Here is a 15,568-nt window from a genome sequence, read left to right on the forward strand (position 1 = left end):
CTTGGCCAGGAGCTCACGTTGTGGACGTGATGGATAATCAGGGAGCTCACAAGCCTCTCGCCCCGAAAGAATTCCTATGTCCTCTTTTTTTTCACATGGAAAGGTTGAAGTGATTTGACGGTTTGGCTTATGGGCAAGGAAACATGAGTTTTGCTTCTCAGAACTGGATGTCCCCTTTGTGCTTTGCTAATACAGAAACTGGCAGAACAGGCATTACTTTTCCTTTGACGTGAGGGCTTGCAGCCCTATTTCCTTGTGTCTCATGACTGCGTGAATCAACACCTAATTAAACAGTCACATGAGGGACAGAGTAAAATGCTGCTCAGGCACTGATCATTGTGAATCTTTGGAGAATAACTACTTACATCTGTCTTCCTCCTTCTCCAAGGAACCCTGAGCAGCTGCAGCTTTCCTTTTCTTTCCTTTTTCTTCTCCTCTCCCCACAGAGGGGAAAAAAATCACAGACAGCACTCAGCTAAAGCAGTGCAGATAAAGCTGTCTGTGCAGATAAATGGGATTGGGGTAGGGGGAAGAGAAGACTTAGAAGCACTCCACAAACTCTTGACAAGTGGGAATGATTTGAGTTTGTGCTGGGGATGACTTAGCTGGAAGCTTGAAGGTGTAGTCCTTGTGCATCTGACACTCCTGGGGATTAAATAGACAATGCGAATGTTGGGCAAGAAAGTTCAGAGTGGATTCTTGATGCTTTTAATATTAGTTGTATTTCTTTTCACTCACAGTATGTTATGGAGGGTCCCCAACAGTCGCTTTCCATCTCTGAGAGGCAAATACTTGTGTGGAGATTTATTGGGCTCTCAATTATCACTCAGTCACAAGTGCAGCCACCTTAATCAATTACAGGACGTGGCCTTGGGCCAAGGAATGCTCCGGTCCCTGTGCTGCCAGCTCGCAGTATGACTTTCACCACCGAGGCAATATTTTTTCCCCTTATAAAACTCCCGAAACAAGTATTACAGGATGTTTTAATCAGGGTAAGCAGATGGCAGCGTCCACCCTGACGCAGCAGTGGGCTCCCACGGCGCATGTGGGATGTGCTGGGCTCTGCAGCAGGTCTAGAGTGGCCGGTTTGAGCGCTGTAGTGCATTGGTGCAGTGGTTTGGGTGCTCCATGGTGTGGTATCTCAGGCTGAAGATACCCACTGGGGTTATCTGGTGGCTTTGGGGGCTCTACTCAGCCAGGAGAAGGCAGGGTGTGGGTGCAGCCTTGTTTTGTGTAATCATAGAATCAAATGGTTTGTGTTGGAAGGGAGCTTAAAGCTCCTCCAGCTCCAACCCCTGCCACGGGCAGGGACACCTTCCACTAGAGCAGGTTGCTCCAAGCCCCTGTGTCCAACCTGGCCTTGAACACTGCCAGGGATGGGGCAGCCACAGCTTCTCTGGGAAAAGTCTGTGCCAGCGCCTCAGCACCCTCACAGGGAAGAGCTTCTGCCTCAGAGCTCATCTCAGTCTCCCCTCTGGCAGGTTAGAGCCATTCCCCTTGTCCTGTCTCTACAGGCCCGTGTCCAAAGCTGAAGATAAACACAGGGAATTCAGTGTTTGTCTATTAAACAAATGAAAATGTTGGGATTCCTCAACCAAAGCACTCCTGTTACATCAGGAGTCATTCAGGGGTTTATTGCTTTTATTAATATTGGAGTTGACAGCAATAGTGGAGCTATAGAGATCCCTTTAAGATGTCTTCATTTTCATGGCAACAGAGTTCTTGCAGTCAACCTTGACTGTAATATATGTTCTTTTCTCTTCATTGTGTATTATCTATTAATATCTGTGATCTCCAAAACAAAAAGCATTAATTCACCAGTAAGGTACCTAAGCAGATTTTGCAATTGATAAACGGAAGCCTGTGAGCTTGGTTTTGTTCTTTCTAGCACTGTGAAACAGTCACTTTTTAATCATACCAGTAATGCTTAAGAGTAACGTAGATGCTGGGATGTAACGTAGATGCTGGTTTTCAGGGGCCAAGTTTGCTTTATTGTGTACTGGAAACTCCGTGTATTGGACAAATATAGATGCTGCGTGTCACCGAGAGTCCTGTTGTCATTGACACTTGAAGAGAGGATGGAAAACAGAAGTTGGTTCTATGTCTAAATTAAAGGTTTGAAGAACCTATCTAGACTTCTCCAGAATTACACAGTGTAAAGGAGGGGAAAAAAGACTTCCCCCATACCCCTCCTCTGCTGCACTAGATAGTTCTGTGTGATTTCTAGAAAATTCTTTATTTCCATCAACTATTCATGTGCGTTAAAAGCAGTTTGTACTGGAGCCTTTTTCTCCCCAACTTTCCATTAATCACACACAATACTGAACTATTTACGCTTTATTTTTAATAGCTGCAGCAGATTATTCTGCTGTGCACACCCGAGAGGGCACAATAAACTAACTGTTTGGCAAGGGGAAAATGCCCTCTTGTCTCGCAGTACCAGTTGGTATTAAGGAGGTTTGTTCGGTGTCTTATTTATAGTGGACTGCAATTGGAAACGCGATACAAAACAAACACCAATGTTCCAGCAGCTTAACCATGCTTCAGGTTTTTACTTGCATAGTTTTGCTTTAAGCATCTTTTATCATGACTTGATAAATTAGAACAGTGAAGGGATGGTCCATCTGCTGAGGCCTCAGCATCCATGTTGTTAGAAGAAAGATGATATTCCATGCTGTGCCTTCCAGGAATGCTCCCAGGCATTTGTATTTATGCTGATGCTCCTTTACACTGCTGGTAGAGACAGTTTAATCCAGTCATGAGACCTCTTGCTGCTAGTGAGGTTCCTGGGTATGTAGAAACTTTGCTTCCCTCTTGATTAGTATTAGTAGTAGTATTTTAATTGCATATCTAAAGCATTTTTTCCAGTATTTAAAAAAGGTTTCCTTTAAAGAAAACGTGGCCTGGGTGTTGCAGAACCCACAGATAGGTTGCAGTGATCTTCCTCATCATTTTGGCTCCTGCTGACCTTTGGCTGGGCTCGTGTTTGTGTGTGTATCTGTGGTGCGTGCAGGTATGTGTCTGCGCTCCGGCTGTATGCGGAGGGTTTGTGCTTTAATCCTGTCCACTCTTCTTCTCCAGCTGGGAGGAATTCAGGAGGATTTTTGTTGCAGGGATACACAAATGCACAGAAAGCACTTTTAAAGTCTAGCTCAGTGGTGATCCTACCGAGGCGAGCACTTCGTAGAGAAGTGCTATCCAAGTATTTCTAGTCAGATTTCAACTCAAACCCTAACTGGTTTTCTCTCTTTTTGTCTAGCATGGCTTCCAGCTCCTACCTTCCTGCAGTACTGAGCAATAAACATTTCTTGGCTGGCTTGCTGGCTCTTTGTTGTGTGCGTTTACAACATGAGTGAGGGACGCCTTCTTTCAGGAAAAAGACTGAAAACATTTGGCTGTGGAGACCAAAACTAAAGCGTTTCATTACTTAGCCTGTGGTTGGAGCAAACTCTGTTGTCTGCTTGGTTTAAAATCAGGTGATTTATACCCAAAAGGTGCCTATGAACATCTGTAGTAGTTTTAAATGTTTTCAGAACCTTCCTTGAGTGTGGCTTTGTGTCTGCAGCTGGTGGCCAGTAGGTTTGGATTTGAGTGCAGGCTTGGACCCAGGTTTAAAATAGCACAGGTACATACTGATGTGACCAGAGAAATCAAACTGTCCTCAGCAATTTAGAACCAAGATGCTGATTTTGAGAACTTACCTCCTCTGTTCCAGATCAGTAAATAGGATGTCCACTGTGCCTGGATATACACCTAGAGAAGAGGATGGTGCATGTTAAATCTTAGAGGCCCAAGGTCTTTCTCGGATATGGGAAGGGTGATAGCATGTATGAACCCACATGGAGTACCCAAAGTCCTTCCTTGAGCAATAAGTATTCACTGATCTGGCTAAAGCACTGCTTACTCGCCGCATACTTTGAGTCTGTCTCTATGTGAAGAGAAATTCCTTCCAGTATTTTTCCTGGTCAGTTGTTGGATGGAGTCTGCATCCACTTTCAAAGCATTTGTCTTTGATACGCATCAGGTTACCCTGAGGTAAAATGGAAACCTTAGCTGTCCCTCCTGTAAATAAATGTTTACATAATACATGCCCCTGAACTTCTCACCATTGCATGTCTAAGGAAAAAAGGTCACTTTTGACATCAGTAACCTTTAGAGAGTGATGCCTTTGCCACACAGGTAAAGAAAGTTACTGTGCACAGCACATTCCTTGCACTAGATGAAGAAGGTAGGAGAGGTCAGATGTTGTTGCTTACAACTCCCAAGGCTTGGCATTTTAAGCATTAAAGGCAGGATTTGGTTTTAAGGCATGGGTCCTGTAAACAGCACATGCCCAATTTTGCTCATGTGAGTAATTCCACTGAATTCCCTGGCACTAGTCAGGTATGAAGAGCCAAGTCTGTAATGTGTCTTTGTGGGGTCAGGGCCTCGGCTCTTCATTTCTAAATGAGAAATTTCCTATGAAACATTCGTGGTGACAAAAGTAAGTGGTTTTAGATTTGGGACCAAGTAAGTATCTGTCTCTTAATTTTAGTGCTTTTGTGTCAAAACACTTGTGTACCACCAAACATAAAGATACTACATTTCTATAAAGCATCAGCAAAACTGCTGTTGTGTCAATAGATGAAGAATTTGTTCCTGAACTTAATACGCAGCATAAGAGGGAGCTCAGTTTTCTGTGGTGCAATCTATCCCGGAGGGCAAAGCATCACTTGGGTCTTGGGCCAGAGCCTGTGAACAAGTGCATCTGCTCACCCACCTTGTGCAATGGGGGAATCATCAACAGCCCTAAGCTTAGCGCTGTGGGATGCCGTGGAACAGAGGATCCTGATGATAAATGGATTTTTGCTGCCTTTGTATTTCAAATATTTGCAAAACCTGTAGGTTTTCAGACACTGGGGGGAAAAAGCCACTTAAAGTAGGAGCTATGCTGCTCCAGTCTCCTTCCTTTATATATTCCTTGACTTTTGTCCAAAGGTAGTACAAAATTAATAGTATGAATGATTGGCCCCACATATGCTTGTAACAAGACTTGATGGCTTTTAATGTGCATTGCTTTTTTGGATGCCTGGTTCCTTCCTCCTTTCCTTGTCCATCTCCCTTGTTCCTCCTCCACAATTTAGAGGGAAAAAAAAAAGGTTCTTTAAATAGCAGGCTCTTTGCTTTTGTGCTGTACCGGGCAGTCTTCCTAGCATAGCCTGGGTTACCACAAGAACAGTCATGAAACCTTGATTATAGATATCTGGTTGGTCAGGATTTCTTTGTGGGCATTATTTCACATCTTCCCCCCTGCTGAACAACCCCTATATCACCATCCACTTGCCATAGAGGCAGAGAATCCCAGCCTGGTTTGGGTTGGAAGAGACCTTAAAGCCCCTCCAGTTCCAACCCCCTGCCACGGGCAGGGACACCTTCCACTAGAGCAGGTTGCTCCAAGCCCCTGTGTCCAACCTGGCCTTGAACACTGCCAGGGATGGGGCAGCCACAGCTTCTCTGGGCACCCTGTGCCAGCGCCTCAGCACCCTCACAGGGAACAACTTCTGCCTCAGAGCTCATCTCAATCTCCCCTCTGGCAGGGTAAAGCCATTCCCCTTGGCCTGTCCCTACCGGCCCTTGTCCAAAGCTCCTCTCTAGGTTTCTTGTCACCCCTCTAGGTATTTGAAGCCTGTTACAAGGTCTCCCCTGAGCCTTCTCTTCTCCAACATGTCTTGCACGTTCCTGATGCTTCCCTTGTAATATCAATGAGCCCTCGCAGGGCACACAGTGCTGTCTTTGTTCGTATCGGAGCCGATGGGAGGGGACCGGGTGCTGCCACCATGGCCGGACCCGGGCGGGCTTTACTTCTCCTGCAAACCCCCTCCAGAGCCGCGATGGCGCCTGTTCCCCCTCCCCATCACCCGTGAGCATCCCCCGGTGCCGGTGTTCCCGTGCGGGGCCGTGGGTGCTGTGTTGGTGGCGGATGGCGGCTGGCGGCTGCAGGTGGCACCGCTGACAGCAGCGTCACATGATGGCTGTCAGCGCCCGCTCTTCCACCCCTCGGCCTCTGCCTCCGCTCCCCGGGCTCCGGCACAAGCATCCCGGCGTTCCCAGGAATGTAGAGGCTGGGGAGGGAGGAGGGGGGGGGGGGGCAGGCTGGAAGGAGGCCTTGGTGCTTTGCCCCCCCTGTTCTCATCCGAGCAGGCTGAATTCCCGACGGTGGCGGCTGGCGGAGGTGCAGGACGGCGGCCGGGGGACGCGGGTCATGAGACTCAACTCGGATCGGGATCGCTAGAGGAGGATAGATGGGACTGACATGTCCGCTCCGGCTCTGCCAAAGCAGCACTGAGCTTTCCCGTGAATTAGATTGATCTTCTCTGCAGCAATACACCGGAGGAGACAGCGGAGCGGGGAAGGGGTGTTTTCCTGAGCAGAGATCCCGGGCTGTGCACCAGAATGGAGGGGCAGGATTGGGGTTATGAAACTCCGGGGCAGCGCGGCCTCAGCCCCGCACAAACGCCTCTGGTGCGCTCCGGAAAGCTGCTGCCTTGAAGGTGGTTTCTGTGATCCTGTTGCTAGGATTAAGCCTTTTTGCATTGCAGCATGGAGAGTCTTTTGTTTGAGTTAAATTCAGACCTCTTGATATGTCACCTGACAGTCTTGTGGTTTTGGATGAATATGGCTCATTGCTATTATTAACCTGAGTTGGCAGCCGGGCACAACAGGAGTTTATAGGGATTTTGGAAAGTGGAGCTGCTCGGGGGACAAAGATGCTTCCCAGGTACGGTCAGTGCACTGCTCTTGAGATGATTTTAATTATTGGAAAGCTTAATATCTTGACTGTGATGAAACTGTTTCTCTTCCGGAGATGTGAAGCTTTTATGGATTTAATTTATTTACAATTCGTCTTATAATTACATGCTACATGGCACAAATGTGGGGTTTTCCCCCCTGAATTGCTCCTATCTGTTGTAATTTTGCAAAGGGAGGTGCAGTCTAGTTGGATAATGTAAAACATTGTCTTCAGGGCTAGTGAATTTAACTGAGCAGCTGTGTCTCGTTTGTGTGTGTGTTTTGTGTGTGTGTTAAAACAGGTATTTCAAAAGAAATAGAGCGTGTGTGTGTATGTGCATATGTTTGCAGGGATAGATGTGCTTAAATCAGCTAGAAGCTGAACAGGTACTTTCTGAAACAATGTACCTGAAGTAGTCCCAAAAATACTCTATTAAATTACTAATTGTAGATTCTGAAGCTGTGTAAATTGCAAAGTTACTCAAAGTGCTGTATGTCTTCAACAAAACCTTCCAACCTGTCTTATTTTCAGTATCATGCTCCAGGTTATGATTAATGTATTGACCAGACTGCACCTAACTTGTATATATTACATCTTTTTGCTTGTGGAAGGGCATTAGGCTCATTTATAGGACTTCAGTGCATAAATCAGGCGTCTTAATGAGAGCCAAGTGACTTGGTAGAAGGGAGGAAAAAAATGAAAGCAAACTAAAGTCAGCTTCATGTACAGTTAAAGAACGAGACAGAGCCAAGGACCTTGGAAGCCAGTTGAAGTGTAGGTCCAAGTTTATTATACCAAGTGTGAAATATCTGGCTGACTGTGTGCCTAGTGTACAATATGTGCTTAGCATAAGCAGGAGAAGTTTCCTGGAGCTCAAGCAGTGCAGCTATTCAAGGTGAGGATTGCTAAGCTGGTAAATGAATGAGGCAGAGGTGGAGCATGGAGCTGACCTCTACGGTGCTGCAGTGCCTGTGGACGTGTCACCCTCCTTCAAGACGTGAAAAGGGACCTCTATTTTCTAAACAAAACCTTATTTCCTTGTGATTAACCTGAAGAATGCAACCGCAGCAGGCAGCCACCCGTCGTGGGTGGTTGTCCCTGAGGAGATCCACCATCTGTCAGTTCTTCCAAGCCATCCCTTGACTTCTGAGAAACCCCACTGAGGTCAGAGTGATGGAGGGCAGCGTTGTCCGGGGCGCTGGGTCCGCTCCTTCGCAATCCATCGTCATGGGCTCCCTCCGTGGCCGTGGTCAAGTCACAAACGCTGGTTTTCTCTGCAGAATCAGCAGGCATTCACCACAACGGTCCCACAACCCTGGGGTGACCTCAGCTCTTGCGAAGACAAGTATCTTGCAAACTTCCTTCCAAGTACAAGCCCCGTGGTTTCTCTAGGGATCTTCCTCCTCCTCCTCCTCACAGCCTTATAGTCATGTTATGTCACCAGCATTGAAGGGGAATCTCTCGATAAAAATGCTCACTTTGCAGATCAGTCTGAATCACCCTTGTCATGTGAATCCTCATGAAGTTCTATTGTGTTTTAGATGGTATTATTAAAAAAACAAATAACCTGCCCATGCCTCTTAAGAAAAGCTAATGGGTGGTCTTCCAAAGCTGGAAGCATCGTTAACATGCCGTACATTGCTGTTTTCATTGCTTCCAAATGAGTTTCAGAAAGGTCTACACAGCTGTCTTGGTACAATAAGGGTCCAATAAGAAGTGAATTATTGAAGGTATTAAAATACGTGCGATACCCTCTCCCTGTGTCCCATATACTCAACTTTTGTTGTATCTTCTCAAAGCCAAAAGAGAAAAAAAAATCCCTAACAGATAAATGTGCAGAGGCATTTGGGCAGGAGAAGGGAATCCCTTGGTGGAAAAAACACCTCAGTCAGGATGAGAGGTGTATGATGTGGTAGCTGGACTTGGCAAGGACCATTCTCCTTTTGCTTCTGATTTCCTTCCCTGTAAGAAAGCAAGCGCAGGAGCCTAAATACTGCTGGACTTTGTATCTACAGGTGAGAATGCTTTGATGTGAATTTACATCTCTATGGAGATAATCTGCATCTGAAACATCCCAAGGCACCCTGTGGAATGAGCTCATATTTGCAGCGTAAGCCCTTCAAGACAGGGAGAACCTCTGTCCAACGCTGCGTAGAAGTTGGGTGGGTCTAAGCACCACTGTAATAACACTAATACATGGAGAGTATCACCTGCAGGAGTTGGAGATAAGCCCTGGGGATCCCTATACCTTTGTCCTGGTGCTCAACAGGAACAAAGGAAGAAGTTTCCTTTCACATGGCAGGCATAGGGTAGGGTAGACCTGCTCTGCCCTGGCTGTTCTGGCAGCCTTTTACCAAGGTGCTAACACGAAAACCACGCAGAACAGATAAGCTAGCATAAACTATAAATACCATTTGCGTAGATGCTTTTAAAAATAGTTCCAAGTGATTCATCACCGGGCAATTTTTATAACTATGGGTAACATGATGTAGGAAAACAATAGTTTAATAGTTTCAACTTATTTTTTCAATGGTTAGTCACAGGCCGGCTTTGAACAACTTTACTTTTTAGCCAACTCTTTTAGAACTCCTACCTGCTGAATACCTTGATCAGTTTGCTTCAACTGCTTCTCTGTAAGACTTCTAAAATATCTGTTAATTATTAAAAGGTAATCGGATACTATCTAAGCTGTGTTAATATGAAATAGTTTTACAAGTAAAGTCTCAGGCAGGAGGAAGAATAGCATTGAGCTAAACCTTGAATGTAATGAAGAAGTGCTGCTCGTGTTGCAGTGGAAACAAGGAGAAAGGAATGTGTTTGCTTTCAATTACAGGGGAAAATCATGTGTTTTAATTGGTGGAGTGGTAATGAAGGATTTCTCTCTCTGTTGTTTCATCTGTTGGAACTTGCACACAATGTAGTAATAGCAATTTAAAGCCATTCAGTTGCCTCTTGCTGAGAAAGGTCAATGGCAGTAATAAACTCCAGGAATTAGATACGTGAGAAAATCTGTCCTTGGAGAGCATTTGGAGTTCTGGATTGCCATGCGACTCGCAGTGCAGGTGTCGGGAAGCATGGAATGGAGCTGTAAATGTAAACTACAAGTAATATTCCTAGTGGCTGAAGGTAAAAAAGGCAGGAAAACAAAACGGGTGAGAGAGAAGAACTGAACGATAGCAGTGCTTAAGTGTGAACATGCACGAAAATATAATTTTTCAGGCTTTGATTTCTTTATTATGAGTTTCTGATAATTTCATCATTATTCACGTGGAGGTTTGCCTTTCTGTCCCAAAGAATTCCATTCCTTTTGTGCTTTGTACTTAGCATCTGTGCAGGGGGGTTGGACCGGGCGACTTCCAGAGGTCCCCTCTGACCTCAGCCAGGCTGTCCTTGGGTGAAATTTGGTCATACAGCATTTGCTTCTGAAATATCCCAGGCAGCATTTATATATCAATGGATTTCCACCCCATTTATTCATATAGGTGTTTCTGAACATCTCATTCAAGAAGAACCACTATTCGTGTAGTGGAGATAGATCTCCACAGGGCTGGTGTCCTGCTCACTATTTCTTCTCTGGCTCAACGCATGTGCTCGCAGCACTAACTTCCCAATCGCTTCCACTGGTGAAAAGGTTGTTGGGCTTTTCTCCTGGTGACTTCTATGTTTGTTTGTTATTTTCAGTGTTTGGTTTTGTTTTTTCTTCAGTCAGTTTCAAGGAAAGATCAAAGAGTGGTAGATAGGTCACACAGGAGAGCTGTCACTTCCAGAGCAGTGCAGGAGATGGAGACTCGCCTTTCATTAACATTGCTGGAACATCTGATTCTGCATCTCCTGGTTTTCATATGAGGATCTCAGGAAAACATCAGTTAAATGTCAAAGTTGGTTTCCATTTATAAACAGAACTAATTCTCTTCAGTAGATCTAGGTCAGTTTTCATCGGCGCTGGAGTATTGCCCTGGTCTATTTGTTTTGAGAACATGCCCTGTGCATTGCACGCAGGAATTTGTACGTTTCTAGGGATAATCTATCCAGATATCATGTGTAGTGGTATTCCAAAGATGCTAACAACAAAAGCAAAGCTACTCGGTGTCCTCCTTCCTCCTGGCGGGGCAGTGGTGGGGCCGAGTCGGAGGTGCCAGCCTGCCTCTGTTTACTGTCTGTCTAAACGAACTTTCCCCCAGCTCTCGTCAAGTTTCTCGGGGTTTGGGAAGTGGCCCGCTATTGCCAGGGAATGTTTTTGCAAGGCTGAAATGTGCTTAAGGACTCCATTATGTAACAGACATAACGCTTCTCTGGAATTATCACAAATTACGAGGGTTAATATCTACTAAAAGCTCGTCTAGAGAAAGTTAAAATGTCATGTGGAGAAGCTGAGAAGTAAACAAGCTCTTGTTACCTTGATCCAGTATGTTTCCGAATACAGCAAGAGTTTTATATTTAGCTTTCTCTCCTCTTAGTGTGTAATCTGCTCTTGGAGCTTTTTATAAGTAGACTTCCCTAAGATCTGGAACAGCTACTGCCCTTCTTTGCCAGTAATTTCAAAGTCAAATATCAAAAGCACTGGGTAATGGAAGAGATGCTTTTGTCCGAGTGTGGAGGAAAATGAAATGCGTTGCAAGGGTGGAGCAAGCGATAGCACCTTTTTGGCAAGCAATTCATTGTTATTGTCACACACTGTTTCTTTATAGGAACCACCATGGTCTATCTGGAAACAAAATGAGTTTCCAGACATCTATGGAGTTCACTTAAATATATGGAGATGGTTCCTTAGGGAAGCAGCTTATCCAGCAGTCCTCTTGCCTCCTCACGTCTAGCTGAAGGCAGGCTCTACTGCCTTTGAGTTGATCACACTCAAATATGTATCAAATAATATGGATTTGTTTTCTTACATTTTCTGACATGCACGATGGAGATCATGAGCAGAGCCCCCAGTAGCTGTAACCTCCGCTCTGTGTTTGTCTCTGTGCTTAGTTTAAGGGACAGACTTGCTTGGTTTGCAGCCCACTCTCCATATGGGCATGTCCCTCTGTGGATGATGCTTGGCTTTAAGTACCTAGAGAGGGTGCACAGCTCTTTGCCTCCAAATCTACACATCACGTTGCTTCAGTTTCAAGTTGCTCAAGCTTTTCTTTTTGTAATAAGTTGCTTTTGCCATGTGTTGCACATTCTCTTCTCTGCAGCTTCTGTTTTTCTCTCCTGTTGCTAAATGGTGGAGCTGAGCAGATTAGGAAATGGATTTCCTCTCTTAAGAGACCGAGTAACTGTGTCTTGGTGCTTAGTTTCACCTCGGTGGGACCGCACTAGGTGTAAAGCCTGTGAATCTATGTTGGAGAGTCTTAAAAACTTCTGAAAGGCAACCACAGCTTTGGTGATCGAATTGATGCTGTGACCTATTATAGAAGTTGTTGGGTTACAAATCATCATTCGCTACTGATCACATAGAGCATGTGTGCAGAGAAGGAAACCTTTTGGTTGGTGAATGAGGGACAGAGGAGAGGAAAATACACCATAATCTTAGAGTCTGCTGGGCCAGGTTTACTTTAATCCATGTTATCACTTGTGGGTGTCTTTTTGCTGAAATAAATGTACAGCTTGCAAACAGGGAGCCTGTGTCCTTCATTAACAGCTGGAAAGTTCCAGTGCCTCGTTTCTCACTTCTTGGGCTTTCATGCTAATGCAGCCTGCCTAAAAGCCAAGGATAAGGAAGATAGAATTTCATCTCATCTAGGAAATGGCTTGTAACCAGCTGAAAGATGATTCCTGCTGGTTTCATGGACAGAGCAGGCGTCTTGTTTCCAAGAACTGAGAAGGTACCAGTGAAAATGGATTCCCGAGCCCACGGGCAACAGGGATTGCTGGGCTCTGATGGCCAGCATTTTAAAATGGAAATTGAATACGGTGGCAAGGTTATACAGTTGGTGTTCAACCTGAGCCCTGCAAGTGCTCCCTTTGCCAAGCTCCTCTGGAGTCAGGGGCACTGGGGAAAGGCAGAGGCTCAGGGAGCTCCTTTCCTCCTTACAAAACCGGTTGGGAATAGGTGTGTTAGAAGAGATTATTTCTGAGTGTAGTGAGGACCTGAATATAGGCAGGACCAAGCTACACATGGTGCTTGGTTCCCCAACATCAGCGCATATGTATTAGTATGAATGTTGTAGTTTATAATACTGCAGTTAGTAATGTGTGTACAGAACTACAGTGTTGTGAGACCTGAAGAGGGGTAGGGAAGGTGCTTTGCATTTTTTCAGCTGTGGAGTTCAGTGCTTTGCCAACCCACGAGGCTGCAAACCCATGACTGCAAATGCAGAAATTCATTACTTAAGGGAGAGGCTGCTGTGAATATAGGCCTTTTTGCTTTTGAATTGTGAATGCTTTCAAGCTAGTGCTTGCAATGATGAAGGACTTGTGGGTTATGGTTGTTGGGTTTTTGTCTTTAAACACAAAAGCTGAGTTTTTCCATGACTTTGATTTCAAAAAGCTGGAACTTGAAGAAAACGTTCACTATCACAAAACAGAGCACAAGAGCTGGTGATGCTGCACACATCATTGTATGTGGTTGTAGTGGATTGATACCGTTTATGCCAGAAATAATTCTGGCTACAGGATGAAAGGGTGCGATGAAATGGCATTGCATTTGCTCAACTTTGTACATACAGATAATGCAGAAAGAACAGTGTAATGAAGAGTTGTGGTAACTGATGCTTCTGCTCTTGTATTTTTTAATCAAAGCTGGCCTTTGCCGGAGTTTGACCCAAGTCAGATCCGACTGATCGTGTACCAGGACTGCGAGAGGAGAGGACGGAATGTCTTATTTGACTCCAGCGCTAAAAGAAAAATAGAGGATGTTTCGGTGTCGGTGAGTATTTGGCTAACTTACATGGTTATGGTCTGTATGCTTTTAAACGGCAAGACTGCTGTATGACAAAGGTTCTGTTCGATTCACATTAGCATTTAAACATCGGTTATGTGCAGGGCTATATTTAAATGCCTGTTGCAAATGATTCAGGCTCCAGTGATTTCACTCTTCACAGCTTTAAATACTTTAGTGATCTCTTCATTCCCGGGCTCATCTACTTTCTGCTCTTGCAGAGAGGAGGATTCCTTCCTGGGGCTGCAGCAGGCAGTGCTGAGGGGCTGAGGCAGGGCATAAACTGGTGTTTATGGATGTGTTTTTATGCCATGGTGGGGTCTGCATTAATCCTGTCCTGTGTCCTCAGGTGTCCTGTTTGGGCAACTTTCACCGATCCCAGTTTCTGCACTTTGCTGACAGTTTTTCACACAGAGTTACTTGAAAACTTTCCCTCTGCTTTTCCTTTTGGCATGGTCTGCATGGTAATGTGTTAATTGAAACTGTAATGGGTGCAGTCAGATGAGGATACTTCCTTCTAAGGGATCTGGCCAGAGGATTAATTTCTACCCACAGTGCTATTGTAAGTGGTTGTGTGACGTTGGACAACTTTGAACTTCCTTTTCACCATCTCTAAAAACATTTGCAAACCATTTTAAGCTCTGCAAGCAGAAAGCACTGTGTGAACTGAAATTTGGTCCCAGCTGCTTTTACCCATAGAACCTACTACATTCTACAGGCAGGAGTACACAAAATAACATGTTACCCCAAGCCCTGGTTTTCGTGTTGGGTACTGGAGTACAGCCAGAAGATTCTTCCTCCAGCTTTGTAAACTCTTCCAGCCTGTTGCTGAGTGCTGCCAGCCTGATGCTGCTCATCCCGAGGGCTTCCTATATCCTATTTCTGCACATCCTAACCTCTGGGAGTCACTTTGTGTCTCATTGGGCACTAACTTCCAGGTTCCTCCATCTCTTACTCTAGCTCTTTTACAGCCATGAGTCAAGATCCCAGTTTCCTAGTTCTGAGAATTGATGAAGTAAAGCAAGTTTCACAAATGTTGAACAAAATACATCTCTCTTTTTCATTTTAACTTGGTAGAATGGTTTTATAGTTCGTAAGTTCCTGATGTCCTGGCAAGGACCCCTGGATAGAACAGTTTTTTAAAGACAAGAGATCTTTCGAAGTGGTTTATTGGTATGAATTGCTGGCTATGCTTATTACTATTATTTCATTAATTATAAAGTACTATTTCATTAATAAAAAAGACATATTTCAATTGATTCCTTGGAAGCCTAAAATCTCTTTAAGATAGAAGTGTACATGCACAGTGAACTTGTAAACTTTACTGCTTTGGTTTATTTCAGGAGGATTATTGGCTGTGGCAGCTCAACAGCAACAGAATAAATGACTGATAATGAAGCTAATAAGGTTCCTTATTAATCTATCCTTTTTCTTTGCTAAAGGGGAGGGAAATAGCTGTATTCACCATCTCTATGAAATGAATATGTGAGACTGGTGGAGGAACACTGTTCCCAGGGAGTTAGAAATGCCAGTACTTGTCTCTGGTAACTTGAGATATTTCTTCTTTTTTTGTGGTATTAGGAGACTTTGAAAGAGAATCTATTGAAATCCTTGCTTGCCATGATACCTGCCTTACAGAGCACTCAGATAACATCATGTCAGGCAAAGCTTTCCTTGTAAGACAAAGCTTTGCAGTAGCAGAAACATTGTGCAGGTAAAACCATGCAGAAGGGTCCTCAGCTCAGCTCAGCGCAGGCATGTGCAGTCAGCAGCAGGCTCTGGCCATTGCCAAGGCATTGCATTGTTGATTTTTCTTGCTCTTTATCGTGATTTTCATTACCAAAGACACACCCTGCCTGCACAAAGCCAGATCTTGGCTCTAAGCACATTCCAAGGCACTCTTGCCCTTTTGCAGCCAGACGTGTGTGGGCTGG

At 44.8% G+C, this 15,568-nt stretch overlaps 1 protein-coding gene across 4 annotated transcripts in view; it reads left to right on the top strand.

The window, feature by feature from the left end:
- FNIP1 (folliculin interacting protein 1) overlaps nucleotides 1-15,568 on the top strand; it is a 67,413-nt gene that overhangs the window by 14,812 nt on the left and 37,033 nt on the right. For 3 of the 4 annotated variants that reach the window (XR_003994211.1, XM_030504974.1, XM_030504976.1), the window contains exon 2: nucleotides 13,496-13,622. Coding sequence is in view for 3 of the 4 variants with exons in the window: in XM_030504974.1 (XP_030360834.1) it covers nucleotides 13,496-13,622 (127 nt within the window). In the remaining variant the exon portion in view is untranslated. Of the gene's footprint in view, nucleotides 1-5,977; nucleotides 6,758-13,495; nucleotides 13,623-15,568 lie in introns of those variants that run through there. The other variant, XM_030504975.1, reaches the window with a different exon arrangement.

Source organism: Strigops habroptila, chromosome 12, assembly GCF_004027225.2.
Source record: "Strigops habroptila isolate Jane chromosome 12, bStrHab1.2.pri, whole genome shotgun sequence".
NCBI lineage: Eukaryota > Metazoa > Chordata > Aves > Psittaciformes > Psittacidae > Strigops > Strigops habroptila.